Here is a 22,333-nt window from a genome sequence, read left to right as displayed (position 1 = left end):
TCTTCTTCTTCTTCTGCTTTATTTTATTTTATTTTATTTTATTTTATTTTATTTTATTTTATTTTTTGAGACCAAGTCTCGATCTGTCACTCAGGCTGGAGTACAGTGGCACAATCTTGGCTTACTGCAACCTCCGCCTCCTGGGTTCAAGCAATCCTCTCACCTCAGCCTCTGGGGTAGCCAAGGATTACAGCCATGCACCATCATGCTTGGCTAATTTTTGTATTTTACTAGAAACGGGGCTCGCCATGTGGGCCAGGCTGTTCTTGAATTCCTGACCTCAAGCGATCTGCCCTTGGCCTCCCAAAGTACTGGGATTATAGGTGTGAGCCACTGGACCCGGTCAAATGAATTTTCATAGGAAAGTATCCTTCCCCAGGACTGGTTCCAGGCCTGGCAGTGGCAGTGGGGTGGAAGTTCTTGCTTTCCATAAAGTAAATCCAATCAATTAAAAACAGACACGCTGCAGGAGTCTAGCTTGCCAGACTCCTATTCAAAGCTAGTTTGCTTCTTTTTAGCTTCTCTCTTAATAACAGAAAAGTTTATTGTTTCCCTTGCATGTAAAAAGGCCCTTCCTTGTCATAGAGAGGCATCAGAGGGGATCCTTCTTTCTTGCCAGCTGACATTGTGTTCTTCACCATGACACCCACAGGAAGAAATTCATTCCTGAACTTGTGGCCATTTCAATCGAATTACCTTAATTTGCATTTGAGACTCAGAAAGCATCGACTTTTGGCCTCCTGAGGTATGCTTCCCAGACAAAACGGCTGGCTGGGACTGTGTGTTTCGGTGCCTGAGCTCTGGACCAGGCTGCCTGGTCAAACTTCTGGCCCTGACACTTTCCTGCTGTGTGAGTTTGGACAGGTCACCTAACCTATCCATGCCTCCACTTTTCTATTTGTGTAAGAGCATTGGAATTCAGTAGTGGCCACCTTGTGGAGCTTTTTGTAAGGTTTAAATAAGCAAGTGCAAGTTAAGTACTCAGAAGAGTATCTGTCGTACAGGTACTATATTAATTTTAGCTGAGTATTACCTCTATTCTGGGGCAGATGATTGGATTGTGTAATAAGGAGTATGAGCTGCCATTGATCACTGCTGCTATGCGCAGTGCCTGACATGCGATAATGAGGTGGATACTATTATTTTATCAATTTCACAGAGATATAGGTCTATGATCACATAGTTAATAAGTAGTGGGGCTGAAATTCAAACCCAGGTCTATTTGACTCCAAATCCTAGTCCTCACCTCCCTACTGCTGCCTCCACTGTACACTTTGCATGAAGAATGGGGAGTAAATAAGCAAGGTCAAGGTTATATGCAAAGGTCTTTTTGGCCAATTAACCAGATGACCAGGCAGTTCTAGAGCATCCCTGCCCCTTGTCATTTCACCTGAATGGGAAGCCTGTGAGCATAGGGAGTTGGGGAAAGGCTCAGAGCTCTAGGCCTCAGGGGATTTGGAATTGTTCCCTCATTTTGTAATCCTACCTTCTATCAGTTTCCTCCTTTATTATGTCCTCTACTTTTTGTCCACTGCTTGTCTTTAAACTCCAAATACCTCTGTGTGTGTCTGGGTGTGTGTGTGTTGTGGGAGTTAAGACCTTAGGGCAGACTGGGAAGAGCTCCATTTCCTGGTAGTGGAAAAGAACTTTGGGCTGTTAATTAGGCTGTTAATCTGATCCTTTCTCTGCTACTGATTAGAAGGATAATACTGAAAAAGTCACTGACTCTTTCTAGGCCTTATCTATGAGTTTGGGATTGAGGATTGGAAAGTATCTGACATCCTGTGGTTCTAGTCAGCCTTCTAGATCTCTGACCTCTAGGAGTAGTCTTGGTGGCAGCGATAATGGTGGTGGTAAGGAGGTGATACTGATGGTGGAGGAGGTGATGGACATAAGGATGACAAAGGAAGTTGTTGTTAGAGGTGGTAATGATGATGGTGGAGATGGAGGTGAACTCATGGTGATTGTTACAGAGACAGAGGTGGAGGTGATGGTAGAGATGGTGGCAGTGGCTGTAGCAGTGATGTTGGGTAGAGGTGGAGGTGATGGTGGTGGGGGTGGTAGGGGCATTGGTGTTGGTATTGGTGGTGGTATGGGTGAAGGCGATAATAATGGTGGTGGTATGGTAGCAGTGTTATTAGTGTTGATAGAGGTGGGAGTGATGGTGGGGGTGGAAGCGGCATTGGTGTTGGTATTGGTGGTGGTATAGGTGGAGGTGATAATAATGGTGGGGGTATGGTAGCAGTGTTACTAGTGGTGGTGGAGGTGGAGGTGATGATGATAATGGCAGTGGTGGGAACAGTGGAGTTGGTGTAGAGGTGGAGATGATGGTGGTGGAAGCAGTGTTGGTGGTAGAGGCGGAGGTGATGGTGGTGGGGGTGGTAGCGGCATTGGTAGTGGTATAGGTGAAAGTGATAATGGTGGTGGTATGGTAGCAGTGTTATTAGTGTTGGTGGAGGTGATGATGATAATGGCAGTGGTGGGAACAGTGGAGTTGGTGTAGAGGTGGAGATGATGGTGGTGGTGGAAGCAGTGTTGGTGGTAGAGGTGGAGGTGATGGTGGGGGTGGAAGTGGCATTGGTGTTGGTATTGGTGGTGGTATAGGTGGAAGTGATAATAATTGTGGTGGTATGGTAGTAGTGTTATTAGTGTTGGTGGAAGTGGAGGTGATGATGATAATGCAGTGGTGGGAACAGTGGAGTTGGTGTAGAGGTGGAGATGATGGTGGTGGTGGAAGCAGTGTTGGTGGTAGAGGGTGGAGGTGATGGTGGTGGGGGTGGCAGTAGTGGCGGTGGTGTTGGTGTTTGTGGGTGGAGGTGATGGTGGTGGCCATAGGAGGAGCAGTGGTATGGTGATAGAGGTGGAGGTAGGAAAGATGGTGGTAATGGTGATGGTACTGGTAGCGGTGGAGATGATTCCGGAGGTGACATGGTCATAACTGACAGTGGCTCTTTTCTTATAGCAGTCACTGTGGTCAGCACTATCCCTCCAGTGTCTCCTTTGATCCTCACAGCAGATAGTGTTATCTCCATTTGCAGATCAGAAGTCCGAGGAGCCTGAATTTTAGAGAGTAAGGCTGAGCATCTTGGTGCTGGGTGGAATTGTTCCGGTCAGGGAAAGGCAAAGCCGGAGGTGTCCAAGGAATCCTTTGTCGGGAAATCTGTGGTAGGCATAGGGAGGGAGGGGAGTCAATACTGGCCATGTTCATATTTTGTCCTTCCCATATTCCTTCCTGTGACAACCCAGTTGTACCCAGATGGAAATTGAGGGTTATAATTGTCAGATTTTATTCCCCGAGGCCACACAGCATAGAATGGCCTCCATGCTTCTGCACACATCCTTCTAAGTACTTTATTATTTGTCTACACATTTCCTTCTTTGGCAGCAGACCCCAGCCTTATGCTCTAGGTCTTGTCCTGCAGCTTCTGTGACAAGGGCTTATATCTTCCATGGTGGGGAAGGGCCCCTCGGGTGAACTATTTTGGCAGAAGTGAACGTCCTCTGATATGTCTTTGGTAAATGGAGTTTTCTGTGTCCTGCTACACCCGTTGACCTGCATATGTACTTTGTACCCCATAGGGCCATCTTAGAAAGAAACAGACAAAAAATGAGTTTCTAGTATAGAGAACTCAGGAGTAATCAGTAGCAAAGGGAGCTTCAGGTTAAAGTCACCTGCCTTGAAGGTAGTTGTCAGAATCCAAGACTCCTCAACCTCGGTCTAGTTCTCCTTTAGGGCTGAGGGTGCTGGTCTTGTTTGGATGAGAAAGTGATCCCTTCTCTCCATTCTCTCTCCTTTTCTTCCTCTAAGTACAGAGATGGAAATGAGCCGGGCACTAGGCCCCACGCTTGGAGGGCTAATACTGACCTCTTTGGACAGAGATGCTGGCTTCAAATGGATTCCATAGACCTTTGCCAGAGCCCCTCACCTGGAACTCTCTTTCCCTCCTGCAAACATTTATTGAGCAGCTACTATATAAAAGTTTTCTGTTATGCATTGAGAATACCACAGTGAAGATGGAGCATCTTGCCCTCCTTGAATTTCTGGTCTAGTTTACACTGCAGTGTTATGAGGATGTGGGTGGGAATGAAAATTCTTGGTGAACTCATGGAAGGGAACTTGATGTAGACTTGTGAAGTCAAGGAAGGCTCCCTGGAAGGAGTGACATGTAAGCAGAAACTTCTGGACTAAGATCTGGACTAAGTGTGGGCAATTGGTGTGAGAAGAATAGTAGGGAGGAAGGAAGAGAGAAGGAGGAAACGCAGGGATGGAGGAGGGTGTGGTCTCAGTAAAAGAGCAGCATGTGCAGAGGCATGAAGGCTAAAGAAAAGAGATGGGGGAGGGAGCCTAGCAGGTCATGGGGACTGGGGCATAGAAGAGTGACAGCCTATGCTATGGATTGAACTGTGTCCCTCTCAAGTCATATGTTGAAGCCCTATCCCCAAATCTGACTGTATTTGGAGATGGGGCTTTTAGGAGCTGTTTAAGTTTAGTTGAGGTCATAAGGGTGGGACTCTGAATAGGACGAGTGAACATCAAAGAACAAGGAAGAGAGCTTCTCCCCACCTCTATGCCCTTACTTCTGCCATGTGGGAGAATGCAGAGAGATGGTGGCTATCTGCAAGCCAGGAAGATAGCCCTCACCCAGCACCAAATCAGCTGGCACATTGATCTGGGACTTCCCAGCCTCTGCAACCAGGAGGAATAAATTTCTGTTGTTTATCCCATTCAGTCTGTGGTATCTTGTTATGGCAGCCTGAGTTGATGAGTACACCCCATATCTGGACAAGGGTGGACAGAAACTACTTTCCTGCCTTTAGTCCTTGTTGCTAATTCTGTAGCAGTAACAAGAAGTGGTAGCTGGTGTCTGGTCTTACCTTTGGATAACCTAGGTCAATACTATCTCCTAGCTCACACCTCATTCTCTCTTCTGGGCCGGGTCAGCTGTAAAAAGACTCCCCTGGAGGAAACTCTTAGCTCTGTCCTCCACCCATGCTGGGCCTCCCCAGGTTGGGTTGAAAGGCCAGGCCCTGGCTAGTCACTCCTCTGTCTCAGTCACAGGCTTTGGGGGCTGGTCCTACCAGGGTCTGGGAGCCCACTCAGTGACTTCCGGAAAGGAGACAGTGAGAAAGCAGGGTCTGTAGGCATGCTTGTTTTTCTCCACACTCCTGAAACGCCCATGCAGCAGAGGCTTGGCTGAGTGCACTGGCTGGCTTCATCTGAGAGCTGCATGATTTCACCAGGCTCTAAAGGGAGCTGGGCCAGTGCAGACAGCACCTGCCTGGGAAGCCCCATGTTTGGACTCATGGGCTGTGTGAATGTGGGCACCTCATTCCCCTTCTCTGGGGATTCTGCTAGCTCATCAGTAGACTAAACTCTGAGGTCTTTTCAGTGCCAGCATTCTAGAGTTTTAATTCTCTACTATTTATAGGGAGCTGAATTCTATTAAAAGTGCAGCCTTTCAGCTGTTAATCAGTGTTTATAAGTGGCATGGCTAGTGCCTGTGTGGTATGCATCGACTCGCTGTTTTGGTTGCCCCAGCTGCAAGCGTCTTCATTACATGCTCTGCAGCTTCCCCGGTGGGCTTGGAGGACATCATGCCCCTTGTTATCACCACCCACTCCTGTGCTGTGCGTTGCTGGGGAAGAAGCATTTGGCTTCACCTGCCAGGCTGAGAGATAGCTACAGGTTTATGTAGCTACACCACATTGGAGGACTTACTATCAGTGGATTGAGAATAGATTGCGTAGAAAGTCACACAGCTACTTACAGTTGAGATCTACATAGAAAAAATATTTATTTAGCAGATTCCAGGTGATCATTTATCACATATCATAAAGGTACAGGAGCACTAAACCACAATGATGACCCTAAATGCCATTTACTTTGAGAGCAAGTGTCTGTCCTACAGTTTTCAGACAGGAGGGTTTATTTTAGAAATATGTGTTTGTTATGGTAGTGATTGATAGTTTTTTCTTCTTGTACTGAAGCTTGTAGAGCAGAATGAAATAGCTGTAATGCTTAGCAAATTGCAGCCCATTTGGAATCTGGCTTCTGTGGCACATTTCAGAGGCCTCTGTACTCAACGTGGTAGATGGAGTTGCACTGGAGAGAGCGTTCTTTCCTGGGCTCCATCAAACAGCTGGAACAAGGATGAGACATTAAACCTTCTGTCTTCATGGACAGAGGCAGCCATCTGTGGCATTTATATCATTTTGAAGTTGTGGCCTGTGCCTTTCTAAAACCAAATCCCAACAGTTCTTCTGTCTTCACCTCTAGGAAATTCCTCAATAGGAAAGAGGGCGTAAACAAAGAGCTCCGAGCTGCGGGTCACTGGAAAAGTGATTGCAAGGTTTCCAGGAAAGTCCTAGCTTGGACTTAGACCATGTCGGAGGACGTGGTACCTGGATTTAGCTCTCAGGGAAGGTGCAATCAGTCCGTGGTCAACTGCATCCCATCCATGCAGCCTCCCAATGCCTCTCTGCCTCCTTTGACAAACTCGGCAATGGGTGGAGACTGCCTTCTCTGCCACTTCCCTGTTAGCTATTAAGGAACTTGCTTGCAGCTGACCCAACTGCCTTCTCAAGATGATCCGAATAAATAATGGGAAGGGAGAGGTGTGGGCTGGGAATGGCTGCGCATGGCTTGATTTGTGGTGATCTTGAACAAAGATGGGTAGGGAGCAAGAGGGAAAAAGTAGAAAAGAGATGCCACTGCTTTACATACTGGAGAAACATGTACAGAAGGAGGAGAAATGGAAGCCAAAAAGGAAAGGTGGGGAAAAACAAGAGGAAGGGGAAGGGAAAAGGAGACAGAGGGAGACAGGAGACAGGATGGGGAAGGGCTGTGTGTGGAAGTGAGTGGGACTGCCAGGACGGTTGCCTAGGAGTGGAACTAGAGGGAGGGAGTTTGTAGCTACCGTCTGTTCTGACTGTAGACACTGATGAAAACATGATGCTTCAAAGGCTTCAGTGACAGTGCTAGGGCCCCTACCAGTGCCCACTGAGCCAGGGGCTCCACTTCAATTTATGCTTCTCTTAGACCAGTGTTCTCCAACTTGTGTGAGCAGCAGAGTCAACAGAGGGCTTGTTAACCCCAGATCATGGGCTTCACCCTCATCGTCTCTGGTTCAGGAGATCTGGGTTGGAGCCTGAGAATTTGCATGTCTAAGAAGTTCCCAGGTGGTGCTGATACTACTGTTCCAGGGAACCCTCCTTTGAGAACTCTGTCTCAGCAGTTAAAGACTAAACCAAGGTTGGTGCTGATTTGAACGCCTTAGGTCATACAAGGTCAGTGAGTGAGATCAACATCTCAGCTGGCTTGCAGAAGCAGATTGCAAACACTAACATATAAATTGAGAAAGTGCTAAAATCTTTTATTGGATGTATTTGTCTCTTTCTGGCTCTTCATTCAACTAACCATATGCTTACTTTCCACTGGCAACTGCTATTTAAATGTCAGTTGACAAGCAGATGCTCCTCACCCTACTACATGCAAGTTAATTTATTGTCCACAAAGCCTGATGGAGTGCTCTCTAGCCATGCTGGTTTCCCACTGTCCCCGCCCACTCCTTTGTTGCAGCCATACTGAGCCTTGCTGCTCACAGAAGGTAAGCTGCCTTTGTGTTTCTCCATCCCCTGCTCATGCCGTGTCTCTGCTGGTGATGGCCCTTCCCAGGCTCTTACTCTCCTTAACTGTCCGCGTGAATCTTCTTGCCTATGGGAATGTTCATCCAGCTCTTCTTGTTGCTGCAATGCTGTTTGGCTCAGACCATTCTCCTAGCCCTTAGATAAACCAGGCTGTGGCCACCTTGTCCAGCTCAGCTTTGTATCATCAGTACCTAGGACAGGATCCTTAATAGGCCCCAGCCATCAAGAAGCAATTGCCAACTAAATAAGCAAAATACAAAGAACTTGAATGGGGGGATAAGAGGGGGCTAGGGGCTGGTGGGGAGATGGAGATGTCTAACCCCTGCTCACTATGGTCAGGATTAGAGAGAAATTGAAAAATAGAGGCAGGAACAGGCAGGGGGAAGACAGAGCAGGCATATAATAATCCCAGAAATCCTAAATCCTCATCAACATACCCCTGCATCCTCAAGACTTCAATGATTCTGTAAAATGGGACTCCAACAGTAGGTAGAAAAGTGAATATTTGGAATTTATTTAAATTACACAAAATATCTTTGCTTGGGAGGCAGTCAACTTTCCAGAAATTTTGTGCTTAATGAGAGGTAAGTATCCATTTTTAGTCGGTACTTATGTAAGATGGATGGACGGATGAATGGATAGAAGAGAGATAATAGACAGATGGAGTCACTGTAGGCTAGGTCACCAAGTCATGACTTGAAGTGATATTTTGTTTTAATCTTCTTTCGTTCCATTGGGCTGGGACTTTACCTTCCTTTGGGCAGGAAACATGTTCTCCAGAGTTTTGCCAAATGCCTGTTCTTGGAGGACCTGGTTCTAAAACTGAAGCAAGGCAGTGCATAGAAAATGTGTTGTATACACCTGCCACTTGCTGCATCCCATGCTGTGAATGGTCAGCACTTGAGTCTAAAGCTGGGGAAAAAAACCCTAAAATTGCAGTTAAAAAAATGGGCTTGCTTGGCAATCGAGGGTAGAATCCAGTGTTCTAAGTAGTATGGCCACCCTGACCCCAGGAGATCTTGGGCAAATCACTTAACCTTAGTTTGCCCATGTGTAAGACAAGGGAGTTAAAAGGCTGCTCTCAAGGTCTCCTCTTGCTCTCCTGTTCTCTAATGACTCTAAGATGGAATTCTGGGGAACACACTAGAAGTTACTTTGACTTTAAAGGTTAGAGGGGAGAAAATAGAGCATGGTGTCAGATACATCAATGCCACCATGTCCCAGGCTGCAGAGCTTAATGCGCTTCTTAAGATTAAACGAAGCAGACTGCCTCTAATGCTGTTGAAATGTCAGCCTTCAGTTCAGGGTGGTGGTAGACATCTGCATTACTTCTGTTTTTTAAACAACGTTACTCTGCCAAGAATGAATCTGTGTCATGATCTAATGGCTCTTGTCATTTTAGTGTAGTGATCAAGGAGGAAAAATGAAAGTACTTTATGTGGAAAACCAGATAAGAAGGTATTTCATAACCCAGAGTGCAAGGCTCTCTGGAGTATAATAATACAGATCTATCGGGAATTCAGTTAAAACAGTTTACCTGCTTTACATGAGTGGGTTCAGTTCACTGATCTTCATTCAAGTTCACGCTAAAGTTATTTAACTGCGGGCTGTACATTATGCCACACCGACCAAAGAATTATAGAGGTTTTCCAGGTCTAATATACAAATCCATATTGATTGCAGCCAAACATGCATTTAGTCAAATCTTTAATACACTCTATTAGGGCGTGAATAAGACTTTAAAGCTTTGTGTTAGCCACAGGGTAGCTGGGCTAGAGTTGAACCAATTGTAAACTGCCAGAATAGAAAGTTACCTTGGGATGCAGTATGTATTCTCAACAGCGTATCATCTAGAACAACAAACTTTTTTTTAATGTAAAAATAAGCAATTACTTGTCATTATAAAATGGCAAATTTTACAAGGGGGCAAATTTGGTTTTCTTCCCTTGAGAGGCTCACCTCCATTACAGTGCTCAATGACCCATACCTCACATTTGTCATCGGCTGTACCTCTGTGCCTAATGCTCCATTTTCCTAGAGCAAAACTGTCTTTCAAAACACAGGAAGAAACGCGCCAGCCATTTTTCCCACCTCCAGTTGAGGTAGGGGAAGTTTATCCCAACAGCCCTGCCAAGTAGTTGGCATGATCTGCATTATTCTAGGATAGCTAGACAAAGTTTAGAAAGAGAAATGCAAAATACATCCTTGTGCTTTCAGGATTATTTAGGTTTTAAATGATTTAGAGTTCCCTTATATGGAAGGCTTTCTAGGAAAAGACTGGCTAAACCTGTTCCTCACTATAGCTGAGAATGCATGCTCAGAAATTTAATTCAGCAGTGGTTGCATTGTAGTGTAATAAATACAGGCTATGTGTGAGCTTCCTTGGGGCTTCCTTGGTTTGATATGACTGTCTGGGATGTGGTTGTTAAAGGGATGGTTGGGGGAATGGGAAACTGGGGAGTCTTGCTACTCTGGGGAGGGGCTAGGAAGGATTCTTCCAGTGGATGTCCAACACTGTAGACACTATTCACATGTGTCTGTTCCCAACTGAGGCATACTGTGTGAGTAAAAGCTATACTGGGTTTCAATGACTTAGTATTAAAAAATGTAAGACATTTCATCAATAATTTTTACATTGATTGCATGTTGAAATTACCTGTGAAATAATTTGAGAGTGTATCGGGTTAAATAGTACTAAAATTGATTTCACCCACCTCTTTTTCTCTTTGAATGTGTCTACTAGAAAATTTAAAACTACATATATGGCTCACATTCTATATTTTCAGTGGACAGCACTGTACTGTATCCATTTTACATGGTGGACTTGTGGTGTTTACTTTCTTGCTTGTGTTTCTGTATTTTTCGAGCTGAAAGTATGTATAGCAGACAATATTGTGTTTTGAGAAAAAATATATAGCATGGATTGTGGAGTCTGGCAAGGATGTGTCCTAGCTATTGCACTTGGGCAACTAACTTTCTCTGAGCCTACACTCCATCATTTGTTAAATTAAGAGAATAACTACTTTGACTTCACCAGGTCAAAGCTCTCCAGGGTTGTTGTTAGGAGTGAGAAATGCATGGGAAATTAGCAGAGTGCTTAGCACAGAAACTGGCATAGGAAAAACTCAGTACTAAATATTCCGCATTTTTGTAGGTTATATCAAAACACTCATCTGGCGCACAATGTGAAAATCTGTCTCCATTTCTAACTCAGGTCTTTGTCTCTCCTGTTCTACAAGTTTGTCCTTGCTGTTATATCTACCTACTTTTACACCCAGAAAACCGAACTTCCCCTTCTTTGCCTCATCATTGCGACTCTGAGTTGGTTTTCTGTTAGATTTGTTCACACTGAGCTGCTTCCCACTTAGTTACTTTAGCTCATTTTTGACTTCAGAGCAGGAATTTTATCCTGGCTACAAACCGCGCCACAACTATCTACCCCTGCCCTTTGCCTTGTACCTGGAGGCTGGGTCTTGCTTTTTACTGAACTCTGCTGCTTTTGATGGGATGATCAGCAAAGGACAATTGACACCAGGCCAGTGCATGTGGGAAGCTGTCAGAAGAGTAAGGGTCACATAAACAAGAGATCAAGAGAACGAGGAGCAAAGACAGGACAGAAGAAAAGCAATGTTATCATTCTCTCCCCTTGTTTCACAAGCCTGCCTTCTCTTCTCACTGCCTTTGTCTGTTGGCTGTAAAAGCTGTGCTATGTTCAGCTCATGGTTAGTACAAGGTGTTTCTCATCGCCTTTCTAGATTCTCACCGCCTGAAGTACAACCTCCCACGGTATAGCACCGTTCACATCTAAAATGGCACTCAATTTCCATATTCTGGCCAATAACTCCTCAGATGAAGATGGTTGTAGATGTTCTCTGAAATGCAGTGACAGGGAAGAGGAAAAAAAATATGCAAACTTTGTCAAAATATGTGGCTTCCTCAGGTATGGTCTTTTTCCTAGTTCCTTCAGAATTAATGAGCCTCTCAGTCAGAGCTGAATGAGATGCAAACAAGGAGCAGGAACTTAAGATAAATTTGGAATAGCACAGGTGGCTGGGGGCACCTGTACTCCTCAAAGGAGTGGGAAAAAAAGTCCCTGATTTCTTACCCATTTTTTAAAATCAGAAATACGTTTTTTATTGTTGTTGTTGTTGTTCCTATCCAGCACCTGTAACTAGGTGATTCAGAATAAACTCTTGAATTAAGGTGGTATTTTTTTTTGACCATTTTTTCATCAGATCAATATGTTACCTCACCTATTTTAGTTTTAGATTTACTGGATGTTCTCAGGATAGCAAACTCAAAGAAAAAAATAAACAAATTGGTTTATATTTCAAAGTTTAGACTGGGAGTTGACAGGAGAAACCTGTGCCTTGCTCACATATGGATTTGTGGAGGATTTGAACACAGCTAGGGTCCCCTCCAACAGCAGGGAAGGAATACCCAGGCCAGTGCATACAGGAGGCTCACCTCTGGATGTGTGAATGTGGCTGTTTGTTCCTGGAGCATTTATTGGCTTATCGAGACAGAATTTTACTCTGTCAGCCAGGCTACGGTGCTGTGGCACATTCATGTCTCACTGTAGCCTTGACCTCCCGGGCTCACGTGATCCTCCCACCTCAGCCCCACAAGTATCTGAGACCAGAGGTGTGTATGTACCACCATGCCTGGCTAAGTTTTTCTATTTTTTTTTTTTTTTTTGGTAGAGATAGGGTCTTGCTATGTTGCCTAGGTGGGTCTCAAACTTCTAGGCTTAAGTGATTCTTCTGCCTTGGCCTCCCAAAGTGCTGAGATATCAGGCGTGTACCACCATGTCTGGCCCCCATTTATTAATAAAATATTTACCATGGGTCATGGGCAGGAAGCATTCATTGCCAACGGTCACTTCCCTGTGGTTTCCTAGACAATCAGAGGATTGAAAATGTGAGTAAATGTTTCTTACTACAATTGAAGTAGAGGAAGGAAGCATTTCTGAAAATGCAAATCCTGCTTTAACATAGCAGTTCTCCACAGGGGAATTTATTCTGGGTGTCTTGGCTTCTTACAAAAAGAGAGCAAATGCTCCGCAGATACCCTGATCTTCCTTTTTTCTTTCTTGTCACTGTAGCTAAACTCTCAAGAAACCTGTGATTTCAGTTGTTTGTGGTCTGTGTAGCATCTTTATCGCTGTCAGAATTGCAGAACTAGTGGTGGTTACATAAGTTGGAATACAAACGTGGACATGCAAACAAATGTCCATGCAGTAAACATTTGATCTACAGAAGGGGCCTTTGAGTGGTCTCTTCTCTAGGGCCTGATTTCTTCTGGGCTGCTGACAGCACAGCTCAGAGCTGGAAAGGAAGGGAACATGTTGCTGGCTGAACTTGAAGGAAGTTTTACATTTGCCATCTCTGAATAATTCTTTTTCCCCACATGAGGGTGGAAGAGATGATGAATCTAAAAGTGTCTGAAAGAAACACATGGGCTGTTGCGGATATGAGCATCACGATTATAGGTGTGCATACCTAGCATGTATATGTCCAGCAAACATTCTTGGTGACAGGCTATTCCTGATTTTGCTTCCCCTGAAACCGAACGCACAACCGGTGTTATTAAATATGCTGCTTTGTTGCCAAAGGGACGCTACTTCCATTAGATTTAAAAATATCACTAGGTCGTCTTTGTGCGGACATCCTTTAAAATACAAACACTGCTTTATCTAATGCAGCTATACTGCATGTATACATCTTTTTCTTTAAAACAAAAAGACAAAACTAGATTTATGGGTAACATAAAATGCTTTCTGGATACACAAACACCAATGAAAACATTTTTAAAAAATTGACATCAACCGGTATAAATACACTGTCTAAAGCATTTAATGGTCTTTAACACAGTCAACTCCCCCGGGTTTGAAACAGTGTTAAATTCTCTCTTGCTTGTGGCAAAAGCTGTCAAGTCCAACACTGAAAAAATTGGTACCATCTCCTGGCCAGTAAGCACAGAACAGAGGGGCTAAATATTTTATGGTTTTATTTATTTATTTACTGTGTTCTCATGCTGTATTTTTCTCTTTTCTGTCTCTCCGCTCCTGCTCGTGTCTGCCCAGGGCTGATTGTTGTGACACTGGCCGTATGCTGGATGCCCAACCAGATTCGGAGGATCATGGCTGCAGCCAAACCCAAGCACGACTGGACGAGGTCCTACTTCCGGGCGTACATGATCCTCCTCCCCTTCTCGGACACGTTCTTCTACCTCAGCTCGGTCATCAACCCGCTCCTGTACACGGTGTCCTCGCAGCAGTTTCGGCGGGTGTTCGTGCAGGTGCTGTGCTGCCGCCTGTCGCTGCAGCACGCCAACCACGAGAAGCGCCTGCGCGCCCACGCGCACTCCTCCACGGACGGCGCCCGCTTCATGCAGCGCCCGCTGCTCTTCGTCGCGTCCTGGCGCCAGTCCTCTGCAAGGAGAACTAAGAAGGTTTTCTTAAGCACTTTTCAGAGTGAGGCCGAACCCCAGCCATTGAATCTCGAGTCACTAGAGCCCAACTCAGGCACGAAACCAGCCGATTCTGCTGCAGAGAATGGTTTTCAGGAGCATGAAGTTTGAATGAATGTCAAGTGAGGGAGCCTTGAGTGGGAACTGGCCCTCCTCCCCCAAGAAAACGTCACCCTCCCTCTGCAGTCTCAAACTATGCCCCCATCAGGGATGGAATGGACACTGGAGGCTTTGCAAAAGGCAGATGCCCAGCTCAGTGACTTCTAAGGGCTGACTCTGCCAGCATGGCCTTGACCCTGGTTACACAGACATGGGGGTGAACTTTCACTCCACCTCCTTCCTTGAAGTACATACTGACAATTCAGCCAGACTGAATTTATTCAGAATGCTTTACACTGCCTCATTATTTGCACAGGAACAAAGAGAGAACATGGACTCCCGCTCCCTACCCAGAATATAAAGGACACCCAGAAGAAACTCAGGGAGGTGGGGGGTTGGGGGCGAGGGCTGGAAGAACAATGCAGGAGGGGGTGGCATCTCCTTCAGCTTCAGCAGTGTGCCGAGAAGAGGGCTAATTTGAGGAGCAGGACCGTGGTGGGGAGCCCTGGCCTGAGGGCCGAGGCAGAACTTCCCCTTTTCTTGGGCCTTGGCCCGTTGCAAAGAGGGGTGTTGCAGCAGCTGATGCACACTGAGTTCAGTTTCCCTGGCGAGCAGAAGGACTGGTACCCGGCAGAGGCGATGAGACAAGCCGCTGATGACGCACAGGATTTGCGGTACATGATCCCTGCAACACAGACCCAAAGGAGCCGAGTTAATGTGCACTGGCAAAAAAGATACCTGTCCCTCTGTTCAAATCCAAATGGACGGCTCTTCCTTACTCCTCCCCCAGCCCAGAGACTTGGTGAGGCCAGGGAGGTGCTTCGGATTGTCTCACTGATACTGAAAACACACAAGATAGATGGTGAAAGAGACAGGCACTATTTCATTAGTTTTAACCAAACTGTTCCAAAAGCTATTTGAGATGCCAATACCAGTGAATAAAGAGCTGTTAAAATGTAGGTCTGTATAAGTCAGAGTTCACATTGTGTACAAGGCAGTTTTTTTTTTGGTTCAAACTGTCTCATGCCAGTGAGGACCACAAGCAGTGCTTCTAGATCTTATCTCTGTTATTGCTTTATAAACGGCCACAGAGGGATGGCTCTCAACTATGTGTTGATGAAATCCTGAGGTTCTATGAAGACAGACCAAATCCCCAAGGGGAATAAATATATTCCTACTGAAGGGGCACCTGGCTGTGTGTCCCTCACAGTCTTAATTCTCAGACGCTCTGCCCTCAGGACACATGGCCATCTGCCAAGCCAGCACCACGCAGCTAGCACTCAGTGACACACACTGGGTGCAAAAAGGAGTGTCCCAAGACGAACTAGGGGGCCTGTCTCAAAGAGCATGTGTGGCCCGTCAAGCTGCAGTATAGTCATCAAATTAGGGTGTCTTAATCATTTGATTTCTTAAAGGTGGAAGTTTACTCAATTCAGATAATACTAGCTGAACTTATTTAAGGGCTTTCCTGTCTCTCAGGCACTATTCAGACAGCTGTCGTGTGTCAGCTTCTTCACTACCCCAAGCAACCCTACGAGGGAGGCCCTCGTGATCACTACCATTTTACAGATGCGAAGCCTCTGGGCCAGAGAGATTCAGTAACTTGCCCAAGGTCACAGGAAGTGGAGCAGCTGGGATTTGAAGCCAGCATTCTGGCTCCATGCTGTCAAGACTGTCTTATTGTATAGCAGCAAATTGGATTACCAATTAACCACAAAAATGGTGGGGATATTTTAGGGGGAGGGGGCTTTACTCTGAAGATAGCTTTTGTTGTGTGGATATGTATGTGGTTTGCTTTTTTTTTTTTTTTAAATAAGACAGCGTCTTGCTCTGTTGCCCAGGCTGTAGTGCAGCCATCCTGGCTCACTGCAAGCTCTGCCTCCCAGGTTCACACCATTCTCCTGCCTCAGCCTCCCTGGTAGCTGGGACTACAGGCACCCACCACCACACTGGCTAATTTTTTGTATTTTTGAGTAGAGATGGGGTTTCGCCGTGTGAGCCAGGATGGCCTCAATCTCCTGACCTTGTGATCTGCCTGCCTCGGCCTCCCAAAGTGCTGGATTACAGGCGTGAGCCACCGCACCCGGCCATATATGTGGCTATTTTATATTAATGATTTTTTTTTGGACAGATAATATTTAATACTAAAGCTAGACTTAGAATTCAGGTCTTAATCCTGCTTGCTGCCTTGCACAGCTGAGGGATATAGCATCCTACTAGTAACCGGGTCTCCTTACCCACTCATTTCCTACAAGTGTATGGGCAGGTGTGGTTTTGGTTTTGGCTCCCTCCTCCTTGAGAATTGCCACTTCGGGTGCTGTAGAAACAGTAAGGAATGAAACTGCCTAGAACTTCCAAGCGGGAGGTAAAGAAGTACTTTAGATTTACCTTAAAACATGCAATTTTATGTCATTTTTCCCCCTCTAACTGCGTGTTTGTAGGGACTGATTTTCTAAGACCATTACAAAATCCTGGAAGGTGGCTGCTCTGGTAAGCTAGAGCCGAGGTACAGAGGATGCCTGTATCTATGTGTGGGAGGCACTGTTTGATTTCTAAGCAATGCACTTCAGGGCATTGCCCATTTATAGATTTCCCATAGTCTCTACATTTGCCATCCATGGCCCTTTTTAGGAAATCATTCTACTCTTTTTATTCCTAAGTATGAAAAACACTAACTGGCATTTATTTGCCACTTCCTCTACAATGAAGTTTTTTTCTTTAAGTGAATTTTTAAACTTAAAAATTTACTGAATATATTTTTCTCTTTAAAAAAAAGTCAATAGTGTGAAAATGGCCCTTGAGTACCCCTGCCAGGTCCAGGCCCTCCACCGTGCCCCTGGAGGCAGATGCTGTCATCAGTGTGGCGTGCTTTCTTCCAGGCTGGTTTCTCTACATTTACATATATGCCCACGGAGAAATTAGGCCCGTGTGTTCGCACACATTTGTTAACAGTATCACATCCTATATGCTACTCTGCGATTTGCATTTTTATTCAGTGACATGGCTGGGAGCTTATTTTTAAGGCGAACTTTGCAAGGTTAAGGATCAGTGATGAGGTAGGTTAGTTGGATACATAGTGTATGTCATTATGAAGAGATGGACTAACAGAGCCATAATCTTTACAGCTGCTGAGACCCTCATATGTCATTAGTCAGAAACAATTTATCTTCATAAGTGGCACCATCCCTGCTCACTGAAAGTTCAGCCTCCTGGGTTCACGCCCGGGAGAGGTACAAGCTCTCAAGTTGGTGGTTCATGAACTGAGGGCACCACAATGAGGTTTTCTGAAGGGGAAGGTTGACAGCTCCATAAGAAAAGGGGCATTTACTAGATGCTCCAAGAGGGAAGAAAGAGAAAGGTATCTGAGGTCAGATAGGTGTGTCCATTGCCAGGATGGCTGCTCCAGGCCAGGCATCCTGAGGAGGCCCAAGGGCCAGCAGGCTTCTAGGCATGAGGGCCATGAGGCTCAGGGTAGCTGTGGGCTCCTATGAGCCTCCTTTGCTTAAGGTCTAAGTCTGGAAACTGGCACGAGAGATGCTTTGGGTGAGACTGGATGTGATTTCGAAGAGGTTTCTAACCAGATGAAAGGAAATGCGGACCTAGGCATCAAGGTAAGTGACAGGCAACTGGCTGGTGTCGGGCTATGGAGGAGCTGACTTTGGAGACATTCAAGAAGAAAAAGTGTGCTAGTTCTAAACTGGACAGTGGCAGAGGAAGCAGGTAGGAGTTGTGGCGCTAATAGAAATTGGGAAATTTGAGATTAAAGAGGGACTTTCAGAAAACAAAGGCATTTTACTTATCCTTTTGATGAAAATTCCTGTGGTGGAAATAACACGGTGCCTCCTTTGAGAGAGGTGGGATGGGGCTGAGTGGTGACGCTGGGGCAGAGGGACTGATATTTGGAAAGGCTGATGTTTCAGTCTGCAAAGAAGTGGAAATAAGCCACCTCTCCCACGGCTTCAGATAAACTGTCCAGGTTCATTGTAGGCACTTCAGCGGGCAGGCTGGCATGGGAACGGAGGTCCAAGGACAAACGGGGATGGTTTTGGGGACTGCTGAGAGCTGCCCTGTGAGGAACATGTGATTGAAGACCACACAGGCTGCTAGGTAGCTTTCAGAAAAAGCCCCTGGGGTTTAGACACGAATGGCTGCCTGCACTGATGCAACTGGTGAAGAAAGCCACAGGAGAGACTCGGAGGCACCAAGGAAGAGGGGGGTGTAGAATAAAGACTCACACTGGAAGGAAATAAGGAATGCTGCCAGGCGGGGAGGGCCCAATGAGGACTTAGAACTCCTGAACAGTTCCATCATTCACATGCTTAGGATAAATTCCAGGTAGATCTAAGATTTAAATGTTGGGGGGAAAGAAACCCATAAAAGTACTAAATGACACTTTGGAACCTTGGGAGTTTTATGTAAGAGTTGTAAAAGCTATTCTATGACACAACACCCAGAAGCCATTACAGAAAATACTGAAAAATTACACTATACACATATACACACAAACTCTGCCTAATGAAATCCCTATACGTAGGACTAAAAAAACAAGTGAAATATTTGAAAAAATAATTGTAATTCCAATCACAAAGCAGGTTTCCTTAATATGTAAAAAGGTCCTAGAAATCTGTAAGGAATAAATAATAAATCAGTAAGGAATAAATAACTCATTAGAAAAATAGAGAAAGCAAATGAACAGACAGTTCACAGAAAAAGAAACAGAGCTTTGAAACACATGAAAAGATACCCTCTCGTATCATAAGAAGAATGCAAATTAAAACTACACTGAGATGTCACTATCACTTCGGCAGAGATTTAAAAGTTTATTATGAACACTGTGTTAAAAGTTTATTATAAACACTGCGTGAGTCTTAGAAAAAGGCCCTTTGCCACATTGTTGGTTAGGAGAGTAAATAGGTATAATTTCCATGAAGGCAATGTGGCAATAGCTATCAACATTGCAAATGCATGTACTCTGTGACCTGGCAATTCCACTTTTATGTATGTATCCTACAGACATATTCACACACATACACAATGACTGTACACAAGGTTATTCATGGTAGAGTACAGTGTCATGGAAAAAGAAAAGACCATCACTCTATCCATCACCAGGGCACTGGTAAACTTCCAGTGTCTTATCGGCACAATGCAATTCCACAAAGCCACAGAAAAAGATACTGAGTTTAAAACAAAGCAAAGTATGTCTGGACAGTTCCTTCCTTCCTTTTCTCTCCTTCCCTTTTTTTTTTTTTTTTTTTTAACGAGTTTGTTTCTTACTGTGCTTCAGATGCAGTTTTAAGAGCTTTATGAATATTAACTCATTTAATCTTTGTAGTAACTCTAGCAGTAATCCTCATTTTGCAAGTGGGGAAACTGAGGCAAACATAGGTTATGTAATTTGCTTAGGGGCCATTCAGGTAATATGTAGTGGAGCTGGGATTTAAGCCCAGGAGATCTGGATTTCTAATCTATGCTGTTAACCATTATACTACACTGCCTACCATGCTATAACATGCATCCATTGGGGAAAATAAAAATTAAACACACATTTTGCATGCATATGCATAAAAATTTATGGAAGAATACACAAAAAAGAACATTGGTTGTCTCTGGTGTGAGATTCTACGTGGCCACAGGAGAGGAGTGGGAAAAAACTTTTGACCCTTTCTTACCATTTAAAATCAGAACCATGAGAGTAAAGTATCATTTTTAAAATGACGTAAATAAACACCCCCAATGAACCATCCTGAAATGGGTTCTTTCTCAGTGTAGTACAAGTTCCTCCCTAGCTGTGTCCACCAGAGGGCTCTAGGGAATGACACTCTGAAGAAAAGAGCCACCAGGAGCTACCCCAAAGTCCAAGTCTCAGGGTCACAGGGCAGGGGTACTTGTGCCTGTGGTTCTCTCTGCTTTTCCTTTAACCCGGACCCCATGAGATCAGGTCTGAGCCTGAGGGAAGAGGAGCTGTGAGTAAAACAAGGGCCTTGTCATGGACTGCTGGTGGGAGCAGAGACTGGCGTAAGGGCAGTCAGAAGGATCCATAATTCAAAATGTACAAATCCAACAGTACCATTCCTTACCATGTACCTTCAAAACAAAACACACTTTCACATCCTTAATAGGAAAAAGGTACATTTATACTATACATGGTAAGCAGCAGTTGAAGAAAAGTACAGAGCTCTATTCTGATCTGGAAGGTTCTCAATGACAGTTCCAGAATGATAGTTAAGTATACCATTTAAGAAAGAAACCACAAAGCAATACAATACGTGCTCCAGTGCTGTGTCTGCAGGGGGATGTCTGTGCACACACCTAAGTGTGTGAGTTGCCATCTTTAAGTCATACCACCGCAAGAGGTCCAGAGGCAATGCACCAAACAATGTGGTTCCTTTAGGGCTGGGTGGTAGTCAGGAACCACTTTTAATTGTTTGACAGGGGTCCACAACACGATGACACATCTCTGAAATATGAGATACGTCTGGCAAAGAACACCACGGTTCAGCACAACTGCAGCAGCAACATGGGCAGTAAGGGATGGCTGGCATTCTAGCTGGACATGGGCCCGGTTTCCCTGAACCCTCATGGCTGGCCTCAGAAACCACCACTGCTGGGTTAGGGTAGGAGAAGGTCATGACCAAGAACAGGGGAGGGACACCATTTGGAGACTTCCCCAAAGAGCTGAGAGATGCTTCCTGCCTTTCTTCCCTGCATGATTTTTCTCTTAATCGCTTCTAATACACTACATATTTTACTAATGTGTCTTTATTAATAGAATGTAAGCTCCAGCAATCAGAACAGTGCCTGGCACATAATGACACAAGTATTTACCAAAGGAATCAATGAGTAAATGAAGGAAAGAAAAGGAGAAGATGACAGAAGGAAAGCGGGTTATTTGAAGGAGGTCCGGAGGTGCTTTTCTGACTGGTTTTGAGTAGGACTTTATTCCTAGGCTGGTGTCGCCTGGGTAACAGAGGTTACATAAAGCTACAATTCACCTCCAGGCCTCGGTTGACAAAGGCAGAACTGTGAGAGGCTCTGATCTTAGTTAACGCAGATGCAGACCCAGAGCTAGAAGGCTCCACTGGTGGATGAAGGGCTGTCCATCAAACGTGGCTCGGATAATCCCAGCTTGGACCAGCTCCCAGCCGCTCCACCGTGCAGGGGCAGAGATGTGTCCTGCCAAGGCCAAGTCATTTCTCACGGCTCTAATCCACAGACCAGGAGCGTGCCCGTGGAACACACCACCCACTATCACCAAATTAATCAAGCCACCCAGCGTTTAAAACTTTAATCCTCTTTAAGTCTTTAGAGAGGTGATGGCCTCCTGGGGGCTCTTGGATTGAGACGGGTGGCTATGCGTGCTTGCTTTAAAAACACCACAAATTGTTCTCCCTGAGGAAGTCATTTGTATTAATCTGCCTTATTTATTTGGATGTGAATGATGGGCATGCCAAGGAATGAAGGAAAGGATAAATAAAATACTGAGGTTCCTTCCCAGGCACTTCATTCCACTGTAGCCGTTGTACCTATTCCCTGGGACCCAAGAAATCAGACTATAAAGGAATTTACAGTCTCAGGAGTTCTGTTGAAAAGGTAGATGTGGAAATAAGGAAAAACAGACTGGATCCTCTGTACCCTACGCACTGGAATTAAATATAAATTTGGATTGAAATGCATCCAAATCGATGCCACAAAAATACTTCCGCGCCATTGTCTGTTCTCCCTGCTTTACAGACATTACAAATGATCCTTCCATGTTAAATGGACTAATAGGAGTAAAGCCCCTGGTGAGGGGGGTTCTTTTGTTACGTATTATTTGATAACATGTATGTGAGTTACGAAGCACAGTCATAAAAGGAACACTTGTAAATCCTCCATCAGTCTAAGAACTAGAATTCCATCAACTGTTGTAATCGTTTTACAACAATCTCACAGTCTTGTACTCTTACCTTTCCCAAGAGTTAACTGCAATGATAATTTCGTAATTTTTTTAAAGAAGGTGATTGTAGACTCAGATTTAAGACTTTAAGATTTCTGTTTTCACATGCCATGCTCCTTCTAATCATTTTGCTGAAAATGACTTTCCATGTCGTAAATGATACACATTTTGATTGGA

At 44.9% G+C, this 22,333-nt stretch overlaps 2 protein-coding genes across 6 annotated transcripts in view; one reads left to right on the top strand and one right to left on the bottom strand.

Moving 5' to 3' along the window:
- GPR39 (G protein-coupled receptor 39) overlaps positions 1-15,174 on the top strand; it is a 254,405-nt gene extending 239,231 nt beyond the window's left edge. Inside the window, exon 2 of the mRNA XM_011970299.1 lies at positions 13,733-15,174. Coding sequence (XP_011825689.1) covers positions 13,733-14,229 — 497 coding nt within the window. The 3' untranslated portion in view covers positions 14,230-15,174. The remainder of the gene's footprint in view (positions 1-13,732) is intronic.
- The window catches only part of LYPD1 (LY6/PLAUR domain containing 1), a 32,247-nt gene continuing 23,398 nt past the window's right edge, over positions 13,485-22,333 (bottom strand). For all 5 annotated transcript variants that reach the window (XM_011970304.1, XM_011970303.1, XM_011970302.1 and 2 more), the window contains one exon: positions 13,485-14,902. In XM_011970304.1, coding sequence (XP_011825694.1) covers positions 14,667-14,902 — 236 coding nt within the window. In that variant the 3' untranslated portion in view covers positions 13,485-14,666. The remainder of the gene's footprint in view (positions 14,903-22,333) is intronic.

Source organism: Mandrillus leucophaeus, unplaced genomic scaffold (assembly GCF_000951045.1).
Source record: "Mandrillus leucophaeus isolate KB7577 unplaced genomic scaffold, Mleu.le_1.0 Scaffold94, whole genome shotgun sequence".
In the NCBI taxonomy this organism is placed as follows: Eukaryota; Metazoa; Chordata; class Mammalia; order Primates; family Cercopithecidae; genus Mandrillus; species Mandrillus leucophaeus.
The sequence above is the reverse complement of the archived record's forward strand: the minus strand, read 5'-3'. Positions and strand labels throughout refer to the sequence as shown.